The sequence below is a fragment of the Coloeus monedula genome (genome assembly GCF_965178545.1).
Source record: "Coloeus monedula genome assembly, chromosome: 25".
NCBI classification, from domain to species: domain Eukaryota; kingdom Metazoa; phylum Chordata; class Aves; order Passeriformes; family Corvidae; genus Coloeus; species Coloeus monedula.
The window spans coordinates 3617480-3640961 of record NC_138805.1 but is presented as its reverse complement, the minus strand read 5'-3'; the positions used below and the strand labels follow the sequence as shown (position 1 = coordinate 3640961).

The 23482-nt window shown below is 47.0% G+C and overlaps 1 protein-coding gene across 1 annotated transcript in view; it reads right to left on the bottom strand.

Moving 5' to 3' along the window:
* CLMP (CXADR like cell adhesion molecule) overlaps window positions 1-8037 on the bottom strand; it is a gene marked incomplete at its 5' end in the record, with an annotated part of 39513 nt that extends 31476 nt beyond the window's left edge. Inside the window, 2 exon segments of the mRNA XM_082296863.1 lie at window positions 7892-7932; window positions 7934-8037. Coding sequence (XP_082152989.1) covers window positions 7892-7932; window positions 7934-8037 — 145 coding nt within the window.
* Window positions 8038-23482: the final 15445 nt, after the last annotated feature.

The window sequence follows — 23482 nt, the reverse complement described above, 5'->3', positions numbered from 1 at the left end:
GTGTTTGGTGTCCCTGGAAGTCACTCAAGCTCCCCCAGCAGATTCCTGTGTCCCTGGGCAAAACAAACCAGCACCAAATCCTGTGTTTGGTGTCCCTGGAAGTCACTCAAGCTCCCCCAGCAGATTCCTGTGTCCCATTTGGAGCTGCTGGCTCTCCCTGAGCAGCTCCTGTGGCCGTTCATGTCTCAGGAGGGGCAGGGAGGCTCCAGCAGCCGCTCGCAGGAGCCTGATGCTGCTGCTCTGAAGCAGTGCTAGTGCCAGCCAGTGCCTGGGGAGAATGAAGCAATTTCCCTAGGATTGCTCAACAAGGCAGGATCCACAGCAGCATTCCCAGCACCCCGCCAGATGCCGGCCTGGAGTCTCACTCCAGCAGATTCACTCTGAAATTACCCCGCCGCAGCACAGCTCCAAATCTGGCTCTGCACCTCTCCCTGCAGAGGTTTGAGAAATGGTGCTTTGTTCAGGAAAAGGGGAAAGGAAAACAAACAAACAAAAAAGCCCTGATGCTGGAGAACGTGGCTCCTTTTTTTCCTCTTGTCCCTGGAATTGTGATTGGAAATAATTGGAAGTGTCACTGGAAGTAATCAGAAGTGACAGTCCCTGGGCTACAAGGCTTTTGCTTCAAGTCTAACGATCCCCCCCGCAAAACAAAACCTAAATTTAAACAATGAAGTCATAAAGTGATTTGCCTTCAAGGTTGAAAACCCTGCAATATTTTTTTTTTTTAAAAAAAAAAAAAAAGAGAAGTGCCTGACTCTGGTTCAGTTCAATATTCCAGGCTTGCTGTGTTATATGACAGCACAGCACACACAAAGACACCCCGTGATTCTGGCCCTACCTGGCCAATAAAGGTCCATATCTCTATTGAATATTCCTGTGACCTTTAAAATTCCATCAAGTCTTTAAGGAAAAACACAGCCTGGGTAATGTGAGCTGTGAGACTCATCCAGCACACATCTCAAATATTCCAATCACTGGAAAACCACCTAATTCCAATATTTTGCTGAAGCACAAAGGGAATGGGATGGAATAATTATTTTTTTTTTAACTCCAGTTCTGAAAAGGCCTCCTCATAGCCCATCCAGGCACTTAGGGAAAGAATCAGCTCGGAGGAACTCACAGCCACAACACACTCCAGGTATTTGCTAGATAGAAAAACTCATTTTTCTTTTTTCATATGCAGCACAAAGTAATTCAGAGACCCAGCACACAGAGCCCAGGATTTCCTTTCTGTGAGGTTTCTCTCTCTTCACACCGTGAGTGGAATTTCTCAGCACATTGTTACCAAAAAGCCATTAATTTGTGATAAATATCTTACTAGAACGTGAGGATAACTCCCTCCAGGTGGCAGGTGAAGGATTTCAGCTTGGTGGATTCGGCTGTTTGTTAGTGATCTGCACATCACTGCTTGTACCCGAGTTTGGGGTCACATCACAAGGAAAATGACTTTGAGTCAGAGCTGCAGAGGTTTTAGACAAGTTCCAAGTGCTCCATCACCGTCAGCAGTGTGCACCCATGTGAGTCTGAGCTCCCTCCTCTCTCAGATGGGCTTTGAATGTTCTCTGGGCAGTATGGCCCTGCTGGAGGGAAGGAAAGCTTTATCTCACCGTGACCCTCCCCACTGCAAAAGCAGCAGCAGGGCTGGGGCAGCCCAAACCCAGCCCGGCCGTGGTCATCCCTTGCCTCTAACTGTGCACGCTCCATTTCAGAGCAGTTTCCAGGAGAGCAGCCTCCCTCCTGCCAGGCAATGTCACAAACACACCAGAATTCTCACTGACCTTTTCCTTCCAAAGGCAATTAAACTGCAGGCACTAAGCTGAACTCCAACCTTTCCACCCAGTCAGTCGCATCCACCGAGGGTTCAGCCTCGTTTTCCTGCCACAGAAAAATTCGTGGCAGCTCCCCAGGAGGAGAGAGAGGCTCGGAGCGTGCTGTGATGTGTATTGATCCTTGTGGGACAGCAAATCTGACACCCTGGGTCTGGGGCTGGCCCATTAAGGGAAACGCTGAGTTAAACATTTGCCTTTTTCAGCTGCCAAATGATTTCCTGGAGAAAGGGAAGGAGCAGATGAGGACAGGATGGGTTTTGTGGCCTTCTAATCACACTCACCACCTCAGAGCTGCTCAGTCCTCTTTACAACTTGTTGCAGAGAAGAGACAGAGCTCATTAAGGAATCAGATAAATAAACCAAGGTACCAAGGTGTGGCTGAGGAGAGCCTGGCCTGGTGCCCACCCTCCTTCCCTAGGACTGGGATATTTCTGGGAAGAAGGAGCAGCTTTATCCTGGGTTGATAGCCCGGTGCGGAGCTCCAGGTGCCTGTTACATTCACCTTCCCTGTACTTTGCCCAAGGAAACACATTTTAGCCTTGGCTGGCAGAGGTGGCTGTCACTCCCTGTGCAATGCTGAAGGGAGGAGAGAGTGCAGGAGAGGAACAAGTTGGAATTCAGCCTCGTGCCTGTTGACTTTTCACACATTTTCCATCGTGGTGCTTCCTGCCCAGCCGTTCCTGCATCCTGCACTGTCCTGTCATTCGAGTCTCTATTCACAGACCTCCCTGACCTGACTTCACCCTTGACTTTTTGCCGGGCTGCTTCTGTAAACCAACCATTTCTAAAAACAGATGAAGACACAGCTTTGGGGGGGGAAAAAAAAAAGGCAACAAAGCCCAACCAAAACAGACCCATTCATCTTTTCAACAAGGCACCACCAAGCTCCCTCTGCACCCAGAGCAGCCTCTTCTGTAGCACACAGGATGTGCACAGTAAAACCCATTTCAGAGGCACAAACACTGCCTGCAGCCTGGGCTAACACAGGGCATTGTTAAATTGGAAATATGAGGTGCATTTTTACTAAATCTGTGGGGGAAAGGCACAGAAAGCAGCTTGCAGCACCCTGTTTTATTGTTACTCCCCACAGTTTTTAGTCCAGTGTAACAAAGGATCAAACACAAAAGATTTTCCAAATACATTTAAGGCTGGCAGAGTGACTGTTTGCATCTCTTTCCAGTTCTGAAAATGGACAAATCCCAGATTGCAAACCTGCTGAATCCCCTACAAAACCCTGTGTTTGCCTGGAGGAGAACAGGGGCGTTTGTTGTGATCCTGAGGATAAACACCAGGATATCTCCGAGCCGGTTGTGCAATGGCATTTCTGGGAAGGAGCTTTTGCTGCTCTTACACAAAATGTCCCTCTGAAGTGGGTCAGGGCCCCCCCAAAATCCAACCACTAATTCTATGTGGAGGAGACAAGGCCAGGGTGGGTACAAAGGCAAAACACCACTTGTTTTCCATGGGAAATTCAGAAAAGTTGCCTTCCCTCTGGCTCTATTTCCCATAAAAATGAATTCATCTCCACAGTTCTGGCACGCTGCTTTTCCTCTCTCTGGCAGGTTACTCTTTTCTCCCTTGTCTTCCTCATGGTAAAATGGAAAAAGAAGAAAGGATAAAAAAACCCCTCCAAAATAAACTCTTGGTTTTTAGATGTTAAAAATCCCAACTATTTCATATAAAACAAAGCACCACTAGAGAAAAACAAGCAATTCATCATCAAGTGTCCTGACAGCAAATATTTGATGCAAACCATCCCTGGCTTTGGAAGAATTGGAGTGTCTCACAGGAAGTGTTAACCCTGATATTCTGCCAGAGAACAACTCTGCTGTGTCTGGCTCCTTTGAATTCCCCCTGGAGTGCCAAATAGATCCTCTGCTTCCCTTTCCTCAGGTATTCCCAGAGCAGTGTTCTAATAAAGAGCTCTTTGCCCTGGCCTAGAATTAAATCCACACTCCTCTACCAGGCTGAACATCTCACACCGTTGATGTTTTGTTGCCTGCCCTTGGAATTTGAGAGGAATTACTATCAATCCCATGAAGCTGTCCTATGGAGAACAGTCCTTTTTTTAAGCTAAATACACAACCAGGTTCCCTGCGTTCCTTCAGATGCCAAGGACAAAGAGGAAGTGAAATCAAGACACGAAAGTCACACACAAAACCCCTTTTCACAGCTGCAGGTTGGTTTTTCACACCACTCCTGAGCCAAGGATTTTGCTGAATGTTGTAAGAACGTGGGGGCAAAGCCCTTGTAACACCAACCTTCAACATCATGAAACGGCCAAAGGCAAGAGAAGGAGCCAGAGAAAACTAGAAAATAGCAAATATTTTATATATTCTAGTTATGACTGAGGAATTTTGGAAATATCTGGAAAATCAGCAGAAAGAGAGATCCACAAGCTTCGTTTTAAGCAATGTGAAAACTGTCTCCTTTGGAAAATCAGTAGGAATAAAGGTCCACAGACTTTGTCTTAAGCAACCTGAAATCTGTCTCCTTTAGTTTTTACTCCTGGAAGATCAGCAGGAAACAAAGGTCCACAAGCTTTGTTTGAAGCAACCTGAAAATTGTCTCCTTTGGTTTCTACTGGTTCTGGGAAATAAAGATGCACAAGCTTTGTTTGAAGCAACCTGAAATGTGTCTCCTTTGGTTTCCACTACTCCCAGGCAGCAGCAGCCCATTAAATCCACAATTCCCAGCGAGCTCACCGGGAGCGGGAGCACCTTTAAAAAACAAACACCGCAGTGGGTTTTGCTTTGCTGCAGCGTAGGATAGAAGGGTTTAGGGAACAGGATCCCGAGGACAGGGCACCCTGCAGGTTTGCTGAGCTCCCAGAGCAGGAATGGACAGGGTTTTACACCAGAGCACAGCCCCAGGCAGCCCCAGCACTGCTCAGTGCAGCTGCTCCCGCATCATCTCGGATTTCCCAGCTACCAGCCCGTGGATACCTGGGCAAATGCCGGCTGTCAGAGCCGATTCCTCATGCCAGCAGGCCCTGCAAGGAGCTGCTCCATAACCTTTTTGCCGGTGCAGTGAGACAGGAGGAGTCTGGGTGCTCAGTGCAGCGGCTGCAGCCCCTTGGGACAGCGCTGAAAGAGACTCCTCGACCTCGGAGCGTGGAGGGCAGAGCTGAGCCACACAGGAGGCACTTTTTGCTCTCAACACCACCCCAGAATGACACCCCAGCTCCCACTGAGCACATCTCTGTCAGACAGTCTCTACTGAGGTGATTATTTCACGGGCATTGTGGGGGATGACCCCGAACACTGCTGGAAAGGGTCACTGCCCACAGCAGGGCGTCAGGAAGGTGGGTGAGTGATTTGGGCTGGCACATCTCCTGCTTTGATCCCTGAACCCAGCAGTTCCTGCAGGGCAGAGCACTCACACCAGCCTAAATCTAAAGAAAAAGCACACGAAACCAGTGACAAAGCCAGGCATACAAATAATCACAGTTCTGATGACGAAAAAATCAGCTTTTTCTTTGAATGGAAGGGCCATTAAAAGATTCATGACTGACTTGGAGTGGGGCAAAGGCAGAAGAGAATTCCCACCCCATAAAATTTAAACCGAATTCAGGAGCACATTTAAATGAAAGCATTGGCTACTTCTTTACTGGGTGAAAAATGCAACGTTCTATTATGAACTTTTTTTACTCAGAAATGAAGAAACGCTTCAAAATTCTGCTTTTCAAGGGTGCAGTGTACTACAAAAGGAGTTTGTGACACCTGATTCTCAGTCCTCAGCTGGTCACAATCGTGTCACGTTTACAGGTAGACCCACATGAGCATTCCACACCTTCCCCCCCTCACTTCGCTGCCTCCTTTCCCCACCCTCTGCTGGCAAAGTGAGCCTGGCCATGCTCTTGTCCACACTCGGCAAAGTCTTTCATCTTGTCTTGTTTTAATAAAGCTTCCTTCAAACAGACTGGCTCCTGTTTCCTGTCTTCTCACACAGCTGCTCGTGTGCCCCAGAGAGGTAAACAGTGGAAAAGACAAGAATTGTGCATATTAGCCACACTGTTGGGATGTTTAATGATGAAAACCCAAACCTTCCTTTCAGGGCTTCTCTAAACCCTTTTCTTTCCACCTTAGTCTTCACTTTATCAGCAAAAAAACACCAAACCAGCAAGACATCACTGGCAGTTCTGTACTTTCTTACAGCAGAAAATCCAGGCTTTAGCCAGCAAATCAGACTCCCCAGCCTCCTTGTGTTCAGGAGGATTGAGGAACGGGGAACCAAAACACTTCCTTACTTTTCCCTGGACTTGCTTCTAGTATTGAAGCTGGACAAGGAGCAGAAAGACCAAGTCCTCTACTGGCAAGGCAGGTGAAGCTCGGGGGGCTTTCAGTGACCACTGCAGGACCAGGAAACAAAACATTCCAGGCTTTGCTCTGAGTTTTGAAGCCGATTCTCCCCTCACCGGTGCTTGGACAAGACAGGCTGAGGAACCTGACTCCAGGTGAGGGGGAAAGTGTCTTTTGCTGGGCATTCCTGTGTTCCTGCCACAGTGGAGATGCACAAGATATATTGATAAAGCCAATTGTGTTTTACAGATAAAAGCAGCAAAGCTAAGTTATCATTATATTACAGCCACAACCATCTTTCCTGTGGCAACAGTTTGTTCCTTTGGCTCCAAACCTTCAACATACTGGGATAATCAGCAGCTGAATAGGATCAAAGACTTCAATTCCCATTGTCTCCATCAGCAAGGTGAGCAACCAACCCTTCTGTCTCCCAAATTCCCACAGAGCCGCTTCCTGAAGGGCTGAGCAGCCCCTGGCAGGAGCTGAGCTGCTCCCAACCCTGCTCCCTCATCTCCTGGAGTCCCCTTCAAGCACTCCCCACCACAGAGAGGCACAAGTGGCCAGAGCAGATGTGCAGGGGCACAAAGTGCTGCCTGCCCTCCCCAAACCCTCCAGCCCATCCAAACCCCACCACATCCCTGCAGCTCCAACCTTTGCTAACAGCAAAAGCCACTTCAGTATTTACCAGCAGCTGTAGCAATGCTGGGTTTCAGATCACCAAACATCCCTCTCTAGTCCACGCTCCACACCTGGGAGGCTTAAACTGGGCTGTCCCTGCGACAGTCCTTGAAAGCTGTTTAAAAATCCTGTTCTGCCTGTCCCCCATGCGCTGGTGCTCAGCTCCTCCCCGGGAAGCAGAGACCAGCCCACTTTCTCACACCTGTGCCCAGGTTCCCAGCACACAGGAAGCCCTGGAACTCCTCGTCTTTGCCCAGCCAGGGCAGGGGGCTGGGCTGGTGCCTGTCAGCAGGACGTGGTGAGCAGGAGGGAGGCAGGAGCTCACTCCTCACCTGGCAGTGCCCCTGGAGGAGCAGGAGCCCGGCTGCTCCTGAGCCGGGGTGGGCGAGGAGCCCCTTGAGACACCTTAGGGCTGCCAACTCTTTTCTCCACAGCCCGTGGCTTTAACAAACAGCTCGCCAGCTTTCCTTCACTCTCCTTTTCCTTCTCTTCTTCCATTCTCTGCTCCTCTCCTCAACAAATCAGCCCCTCTCTCTTTTCTTTCCCTCCTTCCAGCAGCCCTTTCTCGCATCCCTTTCTCCCCCAACTCCTCCCGCCTGCACTCCAACACATCTGTTTCTAATCTTAGCCATCCATTGGAAACAATAACCCCTTTTTATTTTCAAGATCTGAACGCTGAGTGCCCAAGCGAATCAACACAGTTACACAAATTTGACACTCTGCCTGAAACAAAGACATTTTATTCACCTTGTTTCACCAGAGAGGTCTAAGCCCTTCTCTCCTTTATCCCTGAAAAGCGCTGCCCTCTTTAAACAAAAAACACACGTTCCCAAACGAGTCTGTTTAACCACCACTTTTTAAAATTAACCCGGATATTCAGAGGTCTCGGGCTGTCAACCTGCTCATAAAGCGACCAGAAAAGGGTCAGAACTCAACCACCACTGAAATTACAGTTTTCCACAAAAGTTTTCTCCTTACAAACCCCTTTTCTCCAACTCACCAGAAATGAATTTCAGGCACACGGAGCAGGCTCGTGGAAGTTTGATTAAATAAAAAGCGAGCAACACCAAAAAGCCAACCTACCTAAAAAGAGGATTGAAAATGCAGACATTCCGTCTCCCAGCAAGAGGGACTTTTCCTCCCTTTCTCTTCCTTTCTCCCAAGAACGGCAGGCAGACCTGCACAGGATTCAAAGGAACGCCTCTGGAATGCACTGAGTGTAATTGCATCCATGTGCCAGAAAAATAACCAACTTCACTCTTTCTTCCCTCCTGCTATTCATCTCCCGGTCCATCTTCCATCCAGATCCAGCCAGAGCTTTTTTTTTTTCTTTGGGATCTCCGGGGCTGCGAATTCAGGGCCCTGGGAGTTTCTGGGGGAGAAGAGGCAGAGGCAGCACAGCGAGGACTTCACATCCACGGCAGCACAGAACAATTTTGCCTGTCTGGAGAGGAGAGAAGCAGGGGGAAAACACTGAGCTCAATGTTCACCACATGGCTGCCTCCCACCAGAGCCCCTCCCTGCCATCAGCTGGGATTAATAGTGAAGACCAGTCATGTGGGTGAGGTAGAGCTGATTTCTAGCAAGCATATAGATACTTAAAAGAGAAACAAGAGGATTTTTCCAGTGGCAAAACAGTTAAGTTTGGAGGCAGCAAAAAAAAAAAAAAAAAAAATCCAGCATGGAAAAAAAAAATCAGATTCGTCACTCAGGGGTTGGAGGGAGACTCTTGGAAAAAGCACACCCGCTCCTCAGGAGGATAAACGCGCTCCCCTGTATGTGTTAGCTTTGGGGTCTTTTCTGCACTGGAAATTGGAGGTTTTAGGCTTGCTGGAACGCTCGCTCTGCCTGCTTCGTGGGGTTTTTTTTGCGTTTTCAGGAGAGAAAGAAAAGCCCTGCAAACAGAGTCAATTTCCCGTTGTAGCTGTGCTTCACCGATGAGGGGAAAGCCCAATCAAGCAGAAATTGGTTGCTGTGGGGTGCGAGTTTTAACTCCCTCCCAAAGGGCACTGTAAGGCACACAGAGAGACCTTTACAGCGCATCTTCAGCTTCACCCTCGTGCAGGGGAGCAAGTTTTTTAAAATTACCTCAGATACCCCATAAAGAAACGCCCATCACACACAGCAGGAGGTGAATAAAGCAGATTCACCCACCTTGGTGATGAGGGAAAGCCTTGGAATACAGAGCAAAAATTCTTCCCCTTAGAACAGTTATGGAAGTGTTTGTACAGCCTCAAGGAAAGCAGCAAACCATGGGCAAGGCTGCCAGCCTGTGGTTTGGGACATCACACTCCGCTTTTCCAAGCTTTCTTTCCTTTCCCTGTGTAACTCCACCTACACACAATTTATACTCTCCCCATAAAATCAGGGATAAAATCCTGCTCTGCCTCTCCAGGGATGAAAACAAACCCCGTGCAGAGCCAGGAGCTGGACTCAGTGATTCTTTTGGTCGCCTTCAGTTCAGGATATTCTATTTTTCATGAAATACAGAAATATTTATGAAGCCCTCAGCAAGGGGCACAAGTCTTGGAAGCTCCGTAGGAGTCTGGTACCTTCAGTGCTCATCACAGAGCTCTGCAGGCATTTATGGGAAGACAACAAACAGTGAACAAAATCAACCCCTAGATCCAGATAGTTCCAGAGAGAATAACAGGGATAAAAATTATCCTTCTGCCCCCAGTTTCATTAAAGTTTTATTTGCCCCTCCCAGCCTCAGATGGAGACAAGAGCAGCATTTGGCACCTCCCCTCCAGAAGCGATTTCCCCTCTGTATTACGATGTTTTAAACAGCGTTTTCATCTCATACAGATTGACTATCCACATCTAACCTGGATTAGGTGAATATCCCACTTCCCACAGAGCAGCTCTGTCCATCCCACTGAACCAAAGCCCGAGAGCAGATTCCTCCAGAACTTTTCCCCACACCCTTGACCAAACCTGCTGCTGGTTTCCCTAATGAAGGGACCTAAAACCCCCCTTGAACCTCAGTGCAGGACGTGAATCAATGGAGAAAAATTCATTTAATGCCTCCCCCGCCCTGCAGGCCGGGCAGCACCGAGCTTGTCTCTGTGCATTACAAGGGTGACAGAAGACATCCCGGGCTCTGCTGTGAACTCCCAGCGTCCTGGTGGCTTTAACAGAACCAATTCCTCCCCAGGGAGGCGGAGAGGAGCGCTGGCACCCTGCACCGCCTGCCCAGCCTCCCCCAGCCCCACGGAGCCCGGCTGTGCAGGGCGAGGAGGATGGAGGATGGAGGGCGGAGGGGGAGGCTGTGCCTGCAAGATCTCCCCTTCCTCATCCCATTCCACAGCCTGATCCCACATCAGCTCCTCCTTTGGGGTGCGCTGGGGATTCTCCTTCTGTTTTTTGGTTTCTGCAGCAGTCCCAGTGAGGGCACAAACAGGGACACAGGTGCTGCTCACCCACACGTCCTCTCTTTGCTGGTTGTGGCTGGGGGAAAAGCTCCTCCCTGCAGCATTTTGTTTTTCCAGGAGTGGAGAATTTCTTCTGGGAGGTTTGTGACAGCTCTTATCTGGTGCTGCACCCAGCGTGGGAGATGGATCAGGAATTCTCACCAGGAAGAACCGGGAAAGAGAAACTGATGTTGGAGATAAGCTTTGAAGAAAAAATTTTGTAGAAACCTTGGTAAACTGAGTTAGTTTTTCAGTATTTCCAAGTTCCTGTACTGCTGTTGACAGACCCCAACTTTTAAATTTAGATTAAAACACCTGGATACAAAAATCTGCAGAAATCCTCTTGGGCCAGACCAGGTTTTGTGGACCTGTCTCAGTTTCAGCCCCTTGACATTTGGATGCTCAAACCTTTCAGAAAACACACTCCCTTAAATCTTAAATCTTAAATCTTAAAAAGTCTCACATCCCAAGGACCTGCCCAACACCCTTTAGCTTGTTTTTATACCTCACCTAGCATGTGTGGGGACTCTTTCTCTAATCCCAACTGATTTTTTTGTGCATCAATTTATCTCTTTCACCTTGTTCTTCCTCCTCCAGGGAAACTCCTCCTTGAGCCCGAGTTGTCCCCCAGTGCTGCAGAGCTGCTCATTCTCTTCTTAGTGGTGTTTTAATGTCCCCATCACCCAAAATACATCCAAAAGCTACATTTTCTCCCCAAAACTCCCACTATTGCTGCTCAGCTCCCCCCTGCTGCTGATTCAATCATTGTTATCTCTTCTCCAAGGCTCCCTATATCAACTTATCTCACTCAGTTTAAATGATCCTTGATACAGTCAGTGAAAGAACAAAATTCATTCATCAGTTTGAATCTCCTGAGCAAAATCCCCTTCTGTTCTGTTTTTGGGGTTGCAACTGAAAAAAAAAAAAAAAAACCCACCAAAAACACGGGGGAAAAAACCCCAAATGACACAAATAAAACTCAAAACAGACAACAAAAAACATTGGGGGGGAAATCAAACCCTTCACACAGATTCCTTTTCACAATAAGCCACTGGAGGAAAGGCTGCTTTATCTTTTGTGGGAGCCAGACAGTGCCTTGTAAAGCAGTTGTTGTTCAAGGAGCTCTCCTCTCCCGGCCAGGCTTCAGTCATTGATTAGAAAAGCACTATCAGTCATTTAGTATCAGTAAGAAAATCTCCCTTCAATGAGGCTTAGCACTCCTGGGGTCAGTAAATGTATTTGAGGAAAAGAAAACAACTGAAGAGCTCTTTAAAGCTCCGGCTCAGAGCCTCAGGTTTATTTCTGTTTGTTTTAGGGGAAAACACCCCTGTTATTTTTTCACGGTCTTATTTTCCTCTGTGAGGCTGTAACTCAGTAGAGTCAAAGGAAATAGTTCCTCACACCCAAAAAGAGCATCTTTAATCTCCTAACTTCATGCTGGTGCTTCAAAACCAAAGAACTGAGCACAAACTACTCACACTGCTTTTTTGCTACAAAGCAAACCACGTCAAAACCGACAAGGTTCAATTTCTATCACCATAAAAATCTTTAAATATTTTTACAACAAGGCCTTTGTTTACAAGCCAAACTCTAAGAACACTCCTGAGAAGAAAACATCACCCACTGGTCTAAAAAATGCACCGAGGCATGACAAGCAAACAATAATTCCTCTTTACCTTCAAGTTTCAGGCCCCAGCTATAAGAAAAAAAGGTAAGGTTACACAGGAATGCAGGTGTGGAGTGCAGGGGATTGAACAGGGAGGGTCAGGGGACGTGGCAAAGCTATGGAAGAAAAAATGTAATGGCATGTAAGCTTGAAGATCTTAATTCTTTTATTAATTAATTGATGAATGGATATATAATAATATTAGAAAGCGTTGGAGGAAAAGCTGAATAAACTGGCTAGGAAGAAGTATTTATGTGGAAGTAATGGCTCTGAAAAAGATAAATCATTTGTTTCTTTTAGTGCAAGGGAAGCAAAATCCTTGGGTTTTTTAATACTCTGAAATCACTTTTTTCTACGTACGGTTTCTGTGTGCTGGGGAAGGGTTTGAGTGCATAAACTGAACTTCAGTGAGAGTAAAATACAGGAAAACATAGAAAGGGAGAAGCTGAAGAAGGATTGAGTGAGATTGCTTAGGTGTCCCTGTGCCTAAACCTCAGCTTAAGGAGGTTTGCGTGGCTGAGGAGCTTTTCTTGTGACTTCTGAGCATGAAGAGTTTCGTTCTGATGGTGAATTAAATTAATAATTAATAATTAAAGACGCTGCTCCTTGGGTTGGTGCAGCTTTCTGCCGGAGAAATGAGGGAAGACAAAGATGCTGCTCTTAGGTTCAACTGCTAAAATCCCTTTTCCCAGCTTTTCCTTATTTCTCTGAGCTGGGAGTGGCTTTGTCACTCAGCACTTTGGGGCTGAGATGGCCCCAAGCCTTCCTGCAGGCCCTGCCACCGACCTGCTCTGGGAAACTCGGCACCTGGCACCTTCTCTTTCCCATTTTTCTTCTTTTTACCCTTACAGCAAATGTTTAAACCTTTTTAAATGAAAAGTGTTGCAGGTACCAGGTGAACTCTGAGTTTTCCTTTCAGGATTCAACAAATATTTGGACACTTTAACTGTTAATTGAAAGTTTCTTGTGAACAAAATTATAATAATGCTCTAAAATTGCAAGCCACAATGTGCTTCTGAGTTGCCTTCAGGTAACTTCTGTCCAACTTCTCCCTTCTAAACTCTCCTCTGGTAAACAGCTGACTGAAGTTTACATTCCTGACCCCTTCCATCACAGGATGCAGTTTGTGGGACAGGCTTTTGCCTGCTGCCTATAGGAAAATAAATCCTTTGCTTTGGTTAGCAGAATGTGAAATGTTTTGTTTAACGAATGATTTCGCTCTCAATATTAAAAGATATTGTTTAGAAGTGCTGACCTTGAAAAGAAGTATCTTGGAAAACAGAGAAATAAAGGGAGGGAAGGAACGTTATGAACTTGCTGTCAATGTCCTGAGCCCCACTCTGCTTCTCTTGTATTTCTCATTTATTCAGCCTTAGGGAAGGGGAGAGGAGGATCCAGGAGGTCATTTCCCCGTGGGAATGGTCACTGTGTGATTCCCACAAGCCTGCTCTCTTCACTTCTGCTCTCTCTGTGTTTAATTGTGCTGCTCACCACTAATGTAACTGCTCTATTTCATTACTGCAAACCAGGGTTTGGAGTCCTGTTGCACTAATAAATAAAGGAGGACAACTCTCTGTAGGTAACCTGAGGCATTTCTTTAAGGATTTCATTAAATCCCTGTGATTTGGGGGTGCCTGACCTAGGGAAACTCAGATTTTTGATTTTTAAGGAAGGTAACCACAAATGGGAGGCCTCCAGCCTGCTCAAAAACAACTGTGTCCATTATAAAATCCTGATTTTCAGCCTTGTCATTAATGGGTTTGGGTGTCCATATGCTCCAAAACCTGCTGGAGCTCCTGCAGGGGCCTGGACACTCTTCCGTGTGCAAAGATGATGTTGTACACTCACGCATAGCTGAGCTACATCATCCTTCAGCCTCTCTGCTGCAGCTTGCTCCAGGCAAATGTCCTGTGAGGTTATGTTTAAATAATGCCATCTAAGATCATCATTTAACATATATTACTAATTTAATGTGAAGTGGAAGGAGTGAGGGTTCCCAGACCTGCTCTTTCAGCTCCTATCAGGATGCCAGAGTGGTCACTGGGGCTGTGACACCGACTCTGGGTGGCTGAAAGACACTTGGGAAGCTTCCTGCTCACTTGCTAAACCTCTCCTGACAGTCCCAGTTGCACCAGTCAAAGGCATTTAAACCCAGAGGACACTGGAGAAGAGAGAGGAAATCTTGAATGAGCACGAGGGACCGGGGCCATGGGATCTGTGATGTGGGTGATGCTCTCAGAAGTTTCCCTTACAGCCCTGCCTGTGGTTCAGGACTGGATGAAATTCTACCCTGTCCCTCAGAAGGGCTGGAACAGTGGGATGAAAAAGGCAGGAACACAGCAGGAAATGCCTCTTCTCTTCCCTGCTGCTCCCATGTTCCCCTCTGTGGGCTGAGCAAATTGTTTGGGCATCGAGGGTGGCCTGGAAGAACCGGGACTGTGGTTAGTAGGAATAATGGGATAATTGCTCAGGCCAGGGCACCAGGGAGCAGTTGCTTTCCTCCCAGGAGGCAGGATCTGAGCAGGAGCTGTCCCTCCTGCCCCTGGCAGGCTCCTGTCTGCTCTGGTTCAACAGGAACGTCTCTTCTGACACCGGATCCATTTCTCATCTCATCTCCTCCGAGGCACTGGAGCCAGGTTCCTGCTGGAATTTCCATTTAAGATCAATGTGCTGGACTGATCCATCCAGTGCCATTCATGTTTTGAAGGAATCCTATTCCCTCTTTTTGCTTCTTAATATGGATCTGCTAAATCTCAGTCCAGAGTTCCTTCCTGTTCTGTTCCTTGCTTCCTCCCACCTCCTGTGACCATTCCTGGGTTCAAGGATTTGGAAAAGCCCTACCCATGCTGTGAATTAATCATTATTAAATGAATATTTCTCCAAGGTCCTCCTGGCTACCTGAAGCTGGATTTCTGTGGACTACAAGGAGTTTAGTCAGAGCAGATAACCAAGACGAATTTGCTCCTCATTCTTGGTAGCCAAAGACGACAGCCCAGCATCTCGAAGGAAGCCAATTTTCATGGTCCCAGCAGAAAGGAAAGAAGCAGAAGGATCTCCTTCCCCTGTGCACAGAAATATTCATGAGGATGTTGAGATTGCTAGACTGGAGTGAGAGCACTCCATCAATAAATAAAGAGCATCAGTATCTTATGAAATTACTGAGGAAAGAATGACATCTCTTTTGCTTTTATTTCCTTCTGTTTCGGAACATTCCAGTTATAACATTCAGCTCCAAATGGCACTTGGAGCACGATTCTGAGGACTGGATTAAAATAGGGAATTCGTGTTGTGCTAAAGGAACCCATTAAGCTGAGAGGAGGATGAGCAGCTGCGTGAGCCTGCCCTGAACCCTCTCCATGGGCACTGCCATGCCCGAGTCAGGGCATCCAGACCTGCCAGGCAGCTCAATCCGGGCTGGAGAGTCCTGGAGGGATATGAGGGCAGCAGGATGAGCCCATGTAGGGAAGGAAGCAGAGCGAGCTGGTGGATTTTCCACGTGCTCTCAGGGATGGTAGCTGTGGCAGAACAGAAACCCTCTTTTTTTCAGAAGGATTAAGGTTTTTTAAAAGTATTTAGTCCAGTACTAATTAGGAGCTGAGCCTTATTTAGTGTGCTACCTGGTAAAATCTTGCTCTAATCGTGCCACCATTGTTCTATCTTGTACAGATAATGAGGGAACCATTTTTCAACTATTCTGTTGCTGAGTTTCCTTCAAGAATTCCTTTTTCCTTCCAGATTTCCATGTCTGAGTGATCTCGTTGTCTAGTAAGATTTAGGCAGCCTACAGGCTGTTGATTGAGCCCTAATCAGAAATTCATCACCTCCAAGGCAGCATTATTTTAATTTGGAATTGTCTGCTTTTCTTGTGCGCTGCCCTGATTTTGTAGCTCCTTTCTGAGGAGGAATTCAGCTCTTTCAGGTCTTCAGTCAGTGCCTCCTCTGCTGGGCTGGAGATCTTGATCTCTGGGAGGGAATTGGGCCAGGGAACCCAAGCGTTTCCATGCGATTCACTTCTAATCCAAATGTATTTAAACCTAAAACTGAGCAGCCTCTGTACAAATGTGGAATATACCCAATAATTTTCTGGCCCTAAGAAGCTCTCATAGATCCTTAGATGCTTCCTCCCCCCCGTTTGCAGCACAAAAAAGCTCTGGAATTGCTGATATACAGCAGAGCAGGAGGCTGTTCACTTTCTGTATGTGCAGCCCAGGCTGGGAAGGGCTAAAATGCACAATCCTATAGATTTGGGAACAAACCAGACTTTTTCCAGCTGAGATCCTCCCCTTGAAGGCTGCAAAGGGCATTTGAGAGCTGTTAAATATCTGTGAAGTGGAAGTTCCTGCAGTGGCATTGCTTCCATCTCCTGAAATGGGCTGGTTGTTCTTGTGGGGGAATTGCAGAGGGCACAGGAGAATCCCATCAGGATTGGGTCCTGGGCTCCCAAATACCCCCTGAGAGGCAGAAATCCTGTTCTGTTCCCCTCCATCTCCTGCAATGAGCTGGCTGTTCTTGTGAAGGAATTGCAGAAGGCACAGCCTGCCCCATTCCTGGCGAGGAGAATCCCATCAGGATTGGGTCCTGGGCTCCCAAATACCCACAGGGAGCAGAAATCCTGGCGGTGGGGGCGGAGTGCAGCTCTCCTGGGGAGGGTTATCCCTGGAAAAGTGATGCTGATGAGCGCAGCTGCGGTGGTGCAACCCTGCAGCAGGGGAGGGAGGGGTTTGGCAGGCAGCTCCTGTTCGGAATGACTTTACCTGAGGTAATCTTTTCCGCCAGGCTGGCTCTGACATTAAAAATGGAAGAGGCCAGGGACATTTTCCACCCAAAGCTCAATGGAAAGTGGCAGGTGTCAGATTTTTGCAAATTTCTTTCTCTTAACTCAGAGGCTTCTGCTGACAGGGACGTGAAGGCTCCAACCTGGAAAAGCTCCAAACTCAAAATTTTTTCGCGACCAGCTTAAAATGCAAAATATTTTTAAAAGGTGGAGGGGAGGGGAAAGGACAGAGAGGTCAAAAGGAATGGAAGTTGTTCGGTGTGGGGGAGAAACGTGGTTTGTACACTGCAGGCAGCTGGAGAGGCTCACTGCTGGTACGCACTCAGAACACGGTGCCTTTGCCAGGAACACGGAATGGGAGCAGGATTTTCCTTCTCCTGTCATTGGAGTGCACATGGAGCAAGCTGCTCACCAGGCAGGCCCTTTGGCTCACCCCTCCGGGGTTACCAGCTGCACCTTCTTTTGTTTGCTGGCTCCAAACTCGTGTATCCTGTGTGTAAGACGATGCTCAGGATCACTGCTCTGCCATCAGCTGAGGAACAGATGCTGCGAGAAAGCGGATCCCAAATTTCGGTGACTCATTTCCTGCCGCTAACAGATACTTGACAGATCTGTCTTGGGCAGCACTCGTGTCTTTTGTCATGGCAATAAATTTCAGGGAATTAATCAACCCTGCGAACGATGACTTGGATGAGAGGGAGTCTTTTAGGACTTGAGGCATGTGATGAAGATAATCTGCTGGAACCAGCTGCAGGGTGATAGTTATTCCTGCTGTGACTGCAGAGTTCGGAGTGTGAATGGGAGGCATCCAATCCTTGGGGATTCTCCCCATTAGCTGCTGTTCAAACCAGGCCAGGCTTGATGTCAGCTCTCAGGCAGCCGCTTGGAAGGAGTGTGTAAATTCCCACCTGGGAGGGAGTGCTCTTCCCTCTCCAGCTCCCACTGGTGCTGCCTTAGAGGAGTAAAATCAAACATTAAACCTTTGATTTAAGAGATGTATAAAGCTGAGATGTAACCTGGAATTTTTCTGGCTCCATGTGCAGGAGAACTTCTGTGCAATGATTACTTGGAGGAAGCTGCTTTGCTTAATAACCAGCAGAGTTTACAGTTAATTTGTGTTCAGTGCCTTAAGAGATTGAAAAAAATAAACTATTTTTACTCAATAGAGCTGGGGAAATGAAAGATAAACCCAATTATTTTGATCTGCTCTATTAATGATAAATACATGGCCCGATTTTTTATCTCCCACTCCACGCCAGGGCTCCTGTGGAATTTCACAAAGCATTTAACATGAGCCACTGTGTGCTTGTAATTCTGCATTTAGATAAGGTGGCCTATCAACCTCTGCCTGTGCTACAGGATCAAGGATTCCTGTGCACAACTGAATCCCTTGAAGCACCTCCTGTGTGTGTTTTTGTGCTCAGAGCTGCATTATTGCTGTGCTCAAACAGCTTTACGTGCTGTGTGTAACAGCACTCAGATGATCTGTGATTCTCTCTTCATTCTCTCTTCTTTAGCTCCAGTCTGTGTACAAAGTTGAGCTTTGCATGTTCTTTCAGTCTGTAGCGCTGAATTATTTATGAGTGACCTTCAAAAAGTAAAGGGAAAAAAAAATTTAAAAAGGGGGAAAAGCCAGTTAATGGAAATGCTTTCAAAATGTAAATATCTTTCCCCAGAACATCGTGTGTCTCTTTGGAGCTGAAGACAAAATAACATGTCTGGGAGATGATAAAGCAAAAAAGCTCTCGGGGAGATAAATTGTAGGAACTTGTGCCCTGCTGTCTCTGAGCGGGGGGATGCTGGGTGGTCTCACCCGAGGGAGGCGAGTTCTGGCACTGTGAAGTGTGCAGATGGAGCCTTTCTCTGCTGCTTGTTCCCATTCTTTACAGAGAGAGGAAAAACAGGGAGAAAATGCACCAAGAAGTTCATTTTCTGGGAAAGGGGGACACTGGATCGCTGATATTGCTGTAGGTACCTGAAGAGGTTTTGCTGGTATGTGGGGCAGGCCACAGTCTGGCCTTTGCCTGCCATTACCCTGCTTAGTTTTAATTAGCCTGTTTCAGTTTTTTAGTTTCAATTAGAGTGATCTTGGCTTTTCAGAATAAAAGGATTTTAACACCGACTTTTCTGTGACATTTACTTGGCTGTTCTGACTCTTGGTCACACTGGATGTGGCACTCAGCGCTCTGGTCTGGTTGCCCAGGGGGTATTTGGCCAAAGGATGGACTTGATGATCCTGGAGGTGTTTCCCAGCCTTTGATGAGCTTTTCCTGCACCACCTCCCTTTGTCTGACACGTGGATTTTGACCCCTTCAGTGAATAACTGGAGTTACGAATCCTCTGAGTTTCGGAAGGGAAGAAGAGTCAGAGTTTACTTTGAATTCCACCCCCACAGAAGGGCAGAGAAAGGTTTCAAAAAAGGTTTCAAAAAGGCAGCTGTGCCTTCTAACATCTCCTAGGAATGAAATCTGCCGTGCCCTTCTGCTGAGACAACTTTCACCTGTCTGGGTGATCATAAATGTGATAAAATCTCTTTTGTGCAGCTCCCTCCTCCTTTCCCTGCCCCGCACTTTGTTCAGTGACTTCCGAGTGAAAGCTTTGCTCTTGTTGAAGGGTTGAGGTTGAGGATGGAGGGTGGAGCAGCAAATACCCCTCATCTTGGGGAATCAAAGTGAGCTCTGAAATAAAGACTCAGCCCAGCTCAGGGTCAAGTGATTTGTTGCCTGTTGTGCTGACTGATGCCTTGAGAGTGGCTGCTCACTCCGAGCTCTGCACTGACAGCTCCGCAGCCCTCGATTCGTCCATTCCTGGGAATAATTTGGCAGCAGATCTGACAGGACCTCGCTGCAGGGGAGTGATTGGATGTCTGAGGGGCAGCAAGGGGGCTGGAGTTACGTAATAGAGGAGGCAGACACGGGATTAACTCGAATGTCTCCTGTGCTGATCAAAAGCGTGATGCCAGTGTGAACTTCAGGCTGGATGTGCACCTCAAAAATTGGGTTTCTTGGTGTTTGTTGGGACTTTTGGACTTTTCTGGGAGCTGTCCCTTGGTGTCTGAATAAAGCTCCACACTCTACTGAATGTTAACTAAAAGCCTGTTAAAAGGGAAAGAGTGTTCCAGGCAGCTAGGCAGTTTGCTACAGATCATCTGCCACATCCTGTGGCTTCTTCAGTGTCTGACCACAAAAAGGAAGGAAAACGTTGCTTGATGAATAACTCACAGATCGTGCTCTGTTGGGATCAGTGCCTCTAACTGGGCAAATGCCTGTGAGGGTGGCTGTTTCCTGGAGCCGCTGTTGCAATCTTGGTTTCTGGATGTTGATTTTTGGAAGTTGCAGGGTCAGATGGGGGAGCAGTGCGAGAACAGTCGGGAACCAAACATTCTGCCCTCATTTCTGAAGGAGCTGGGTTGACCTGGGAAAGGTAAAAGAGAGAAAATTCCTTTATTTTCTAGAGCTTCTGATGAACAGATCAGGGATTGGAGAACTGTGTGAAAACCACCCATTAGTGTAGCATCAATTCTGTGCTGGACTGGATCACCTGAGAACAGGTTTGGCTTGATGATCTCAGAGGTCTCTTCCAGCCCAGTTCATTCTGTGATTCTGTGAACCTGTGAATATTGTTGGCTTCTGCTCCTTGTGGTAATTAGAATTCCCAGTTTTTACAAGTCAATCCTCTCATTTTGACCAGAGGGAAAGGTCTCCTCCCATTCTGTTTTCTTGCCTTCAGTCTGGCATGAGAGCAGAGCTCAAAGCTGCTTTATCCAGCTGTGTGCTGGCATTAACTCACTGTGCTGTGAGTTCTCATCTGCCTGATGAGAAAGGACAGGCAGCTCTTGGGAGAAGGGACAGCCCTCTCTTGGAACAGTTTTTTGGCCTGTCTGGGGACTCTTTTCCACAGGAGCTCGGGGCAAAGCTACTCCCAAACTGGAAAACGATGGGGAGGAGAAATGAGGAGGTGTCCACAGCCTGCCCTGAGGTCAGGGGAAGGATGTGAGGTGAGGGAAGCCTTCAGTGGCTGAAAAAGAGGAATTTGACACAGATGGGGAAAATCTGAGCAGATTTCAGGCCTGGTTTTCGTCATTCCTCTTGAAGGAAAACTCATCCAGCAACTTTCCGAGGGCTTTGCCATCCGTGCGTGTGCCCACACCCCGCCTGCCGTGTGTGGGATTTCTCTGGATGTTTTCCCCTCGGCTGGAAAGGTGCTGGTGGTAATTCTGGAATGCAACCCACTCCTGCTTCGTGTTTTGCACAGTGAGGTAGAAAATGTCACCTTGTTTCAGATTCTCCTCTGTCACATCGATTACAGCGGGCCTGGAGAAGGGCAGGGTGATCTTTAACAGCACAAACTCAGGGTTCCTGCAGCTTTCACGCTCTGCAGGAAACCCTTGGAATTGTTCAGCCTGGCTGGGAATATCCAGCGAAGTTGAAACGAAATAAGACCGATTATTATTTTTTTATTATGAAGACAGTTGTGTTAATTGGGGATAAATTCTCTTTTCCTGCGAGTGTAATATTGATGAATAAATCAGCCAGATAGGTGTCACTTGTCCCCTGCGCTCAGAAAAATGAAGTGGAGGCAAGGACTGATTTTAACAAACTGATCTCAGCTTTGTAAGAGCTGAAGGTTCTGAAGATGAGGTTAATTCAAGGCTGGCATCACCATGGTTGGACTTCCACGAGTTAGGATGGACTAACATGTTAATTAGATGTACTTAATGTAGGCTTTTAAATTCGCTCCTCAGCTGTTAATTTGTAGCGGGGACAATTTTATTTACATTAGACACCAGCAGGAAATGGTCTGTGGGTATTGGCATCGTTAAACTGCTGCTGGGAGAGGGGAGAAAATGGGGTTATTTTGCTCAATGGAAATGCAACATTTCTCAGCAACTGGCCACAGCACTTGAACAGAAAATGGGAGCATATTTATCATTTGGAGATGGAAACAGGAAAAATCTCAGGCTTGGAGCGAGGGAGAGGAAGATGGAAGGCCTGTTCCAGTCATTAAATATTGAGGCAGATGTCAAAAGCAATGGAACTGATGAGGGCGCTTCTGTTGATGTTATTGTTATGGAAATTAGGGCTGGAGAGGAGATGCACGACAGGAGGAGAGCTCTGGGGCACGACAGGCACAGGTTTATTAAAGCCCGAGTCCAGACAGCAGCTGCTGTTAAAACAAAATATTTATGTTATAGATACTGAAGTGAGGCTCGTCCTGTCCCTCAGAGGGGGTGCCTGAGTGTAATTTGGTTTTCAGGAGAGCCTCTCTGAGCTCTCTGCTGGCGGTGGGTGCTCTACAAAGGCAGAAGAGATCATCTGATTTTTTTATTTCTTTGGTTTAAGGGGCAAATCGGCATTTAAGAGCTACTTTGCTGCGTGAAAAGCCAGCTCCCAACTTCAGCCAAAGCTCGGGGGTTGCGGTGGACCGCTGGTTAATGGCTTATGAGAGAATTAAATTCCTGAGCCTTTATTCTTTTAGTAACGCTGCCACCTCGTGGGCTCGGGAGGGAGCAAGGGGCTGAAACCCAGGGAGCTGGGGATGCTCCCAGAGTTTGAATTCCCATTTTACAGCCTCACCTTGCAACAATTTCCTTGTTAACAATTATTTTTTACTCTTCTTTCCAGCTTCTCACTGCTGTAGTAAGAGCAGGTCTACTTGGTAGGTTTTAATTTGCAGTTTTCAAAGTAGTTTCTGGGCAATTCTATCAAATCCAAATCAAAGAAATGCAGTGCCAGCTGCAGCTTATTAGTTGGAAATTTTAATCACGCCAGTTTCCTGGGCTCTGGGTCTTTGCTGAAGATTTCAAAGCACTTTTTAACCACCTTAATCAATGTAGTTCAATCCCACATCCAGGTGAAATGGATAAAAAATGAGGCATGGAGAAGGAGCTTCTTGATATTCCCAACATTTGGGTATGTCCTGTAACGTTTCAACTCCCCAGGATTGAGGAGAAGCCTTTGAAAATGAAATAATTTGATTTTTCTGTGCTGTCTTAAAAAAAAAAAAATCAGTTTGTGACAGGAATGAATATATCTTTCTTCATCCTCGTGAAAACATAATAATAGATAAATAAAATAACTCCTCAAAGGCCCTCAGCATTGATAAACGTGAATGGTGGAGGCAACACCTCCTCTTTCCACCTCCATTCCTTATTTTTCGTTTGTTAGGAACCCACCTGTGCCCGCTAGGGACGAACCTCTCGGGCGCTGGGGGTGTGTGTTATATTTATATTATTTTTATCTGCAAGCTGCATCTCTGTGGTTCTCCTAGAAAATGTCAGTGGTAACCTGGAAATGTCTTTGTGCTATCGATGTTCTTATTAAAAAAAGATTTTGTGGCCTGAACAAATGCTGTGCACAGCAGTTTTTATTTTTTTTTTTTTACTTTGATTTAATTTTTTAAGGATTTTGTGGTTTTGTTGGTTTATTTTTCATTTCTGCAGCACAGCCTAGTCCTGGAAGGAAAAATGGCCGCTAAAAACGTGTGTTTTTTACCTAAACGCTGGCAGAACCTCGCAAAGAATCCCCTTAAATGTAAAAGGGTGGGAGGAAAGAATAGAAATGCCTGCTTGTTAGTCCCTGCTGCCATCGAAATCCCGGATTTCCCTGTCAGAGGGAACAAGTGTGTGTGAAGGCAGCCTGTGGGATGCTTGCAGAGCAGGAGCATCCCTGCAGCTCAGGAGCATCCCTGCAGAGCAGGAGCATCCCTGCAGCTCAGGAGCATCCCTGCAGCTCAGGAGCATCCCTGCAGAGCAGGAACATCCCTGCAGATCAGGAGCATCCCTGCAGCTCAGGAACATCCCTGCAGAGCAGGAACATCCC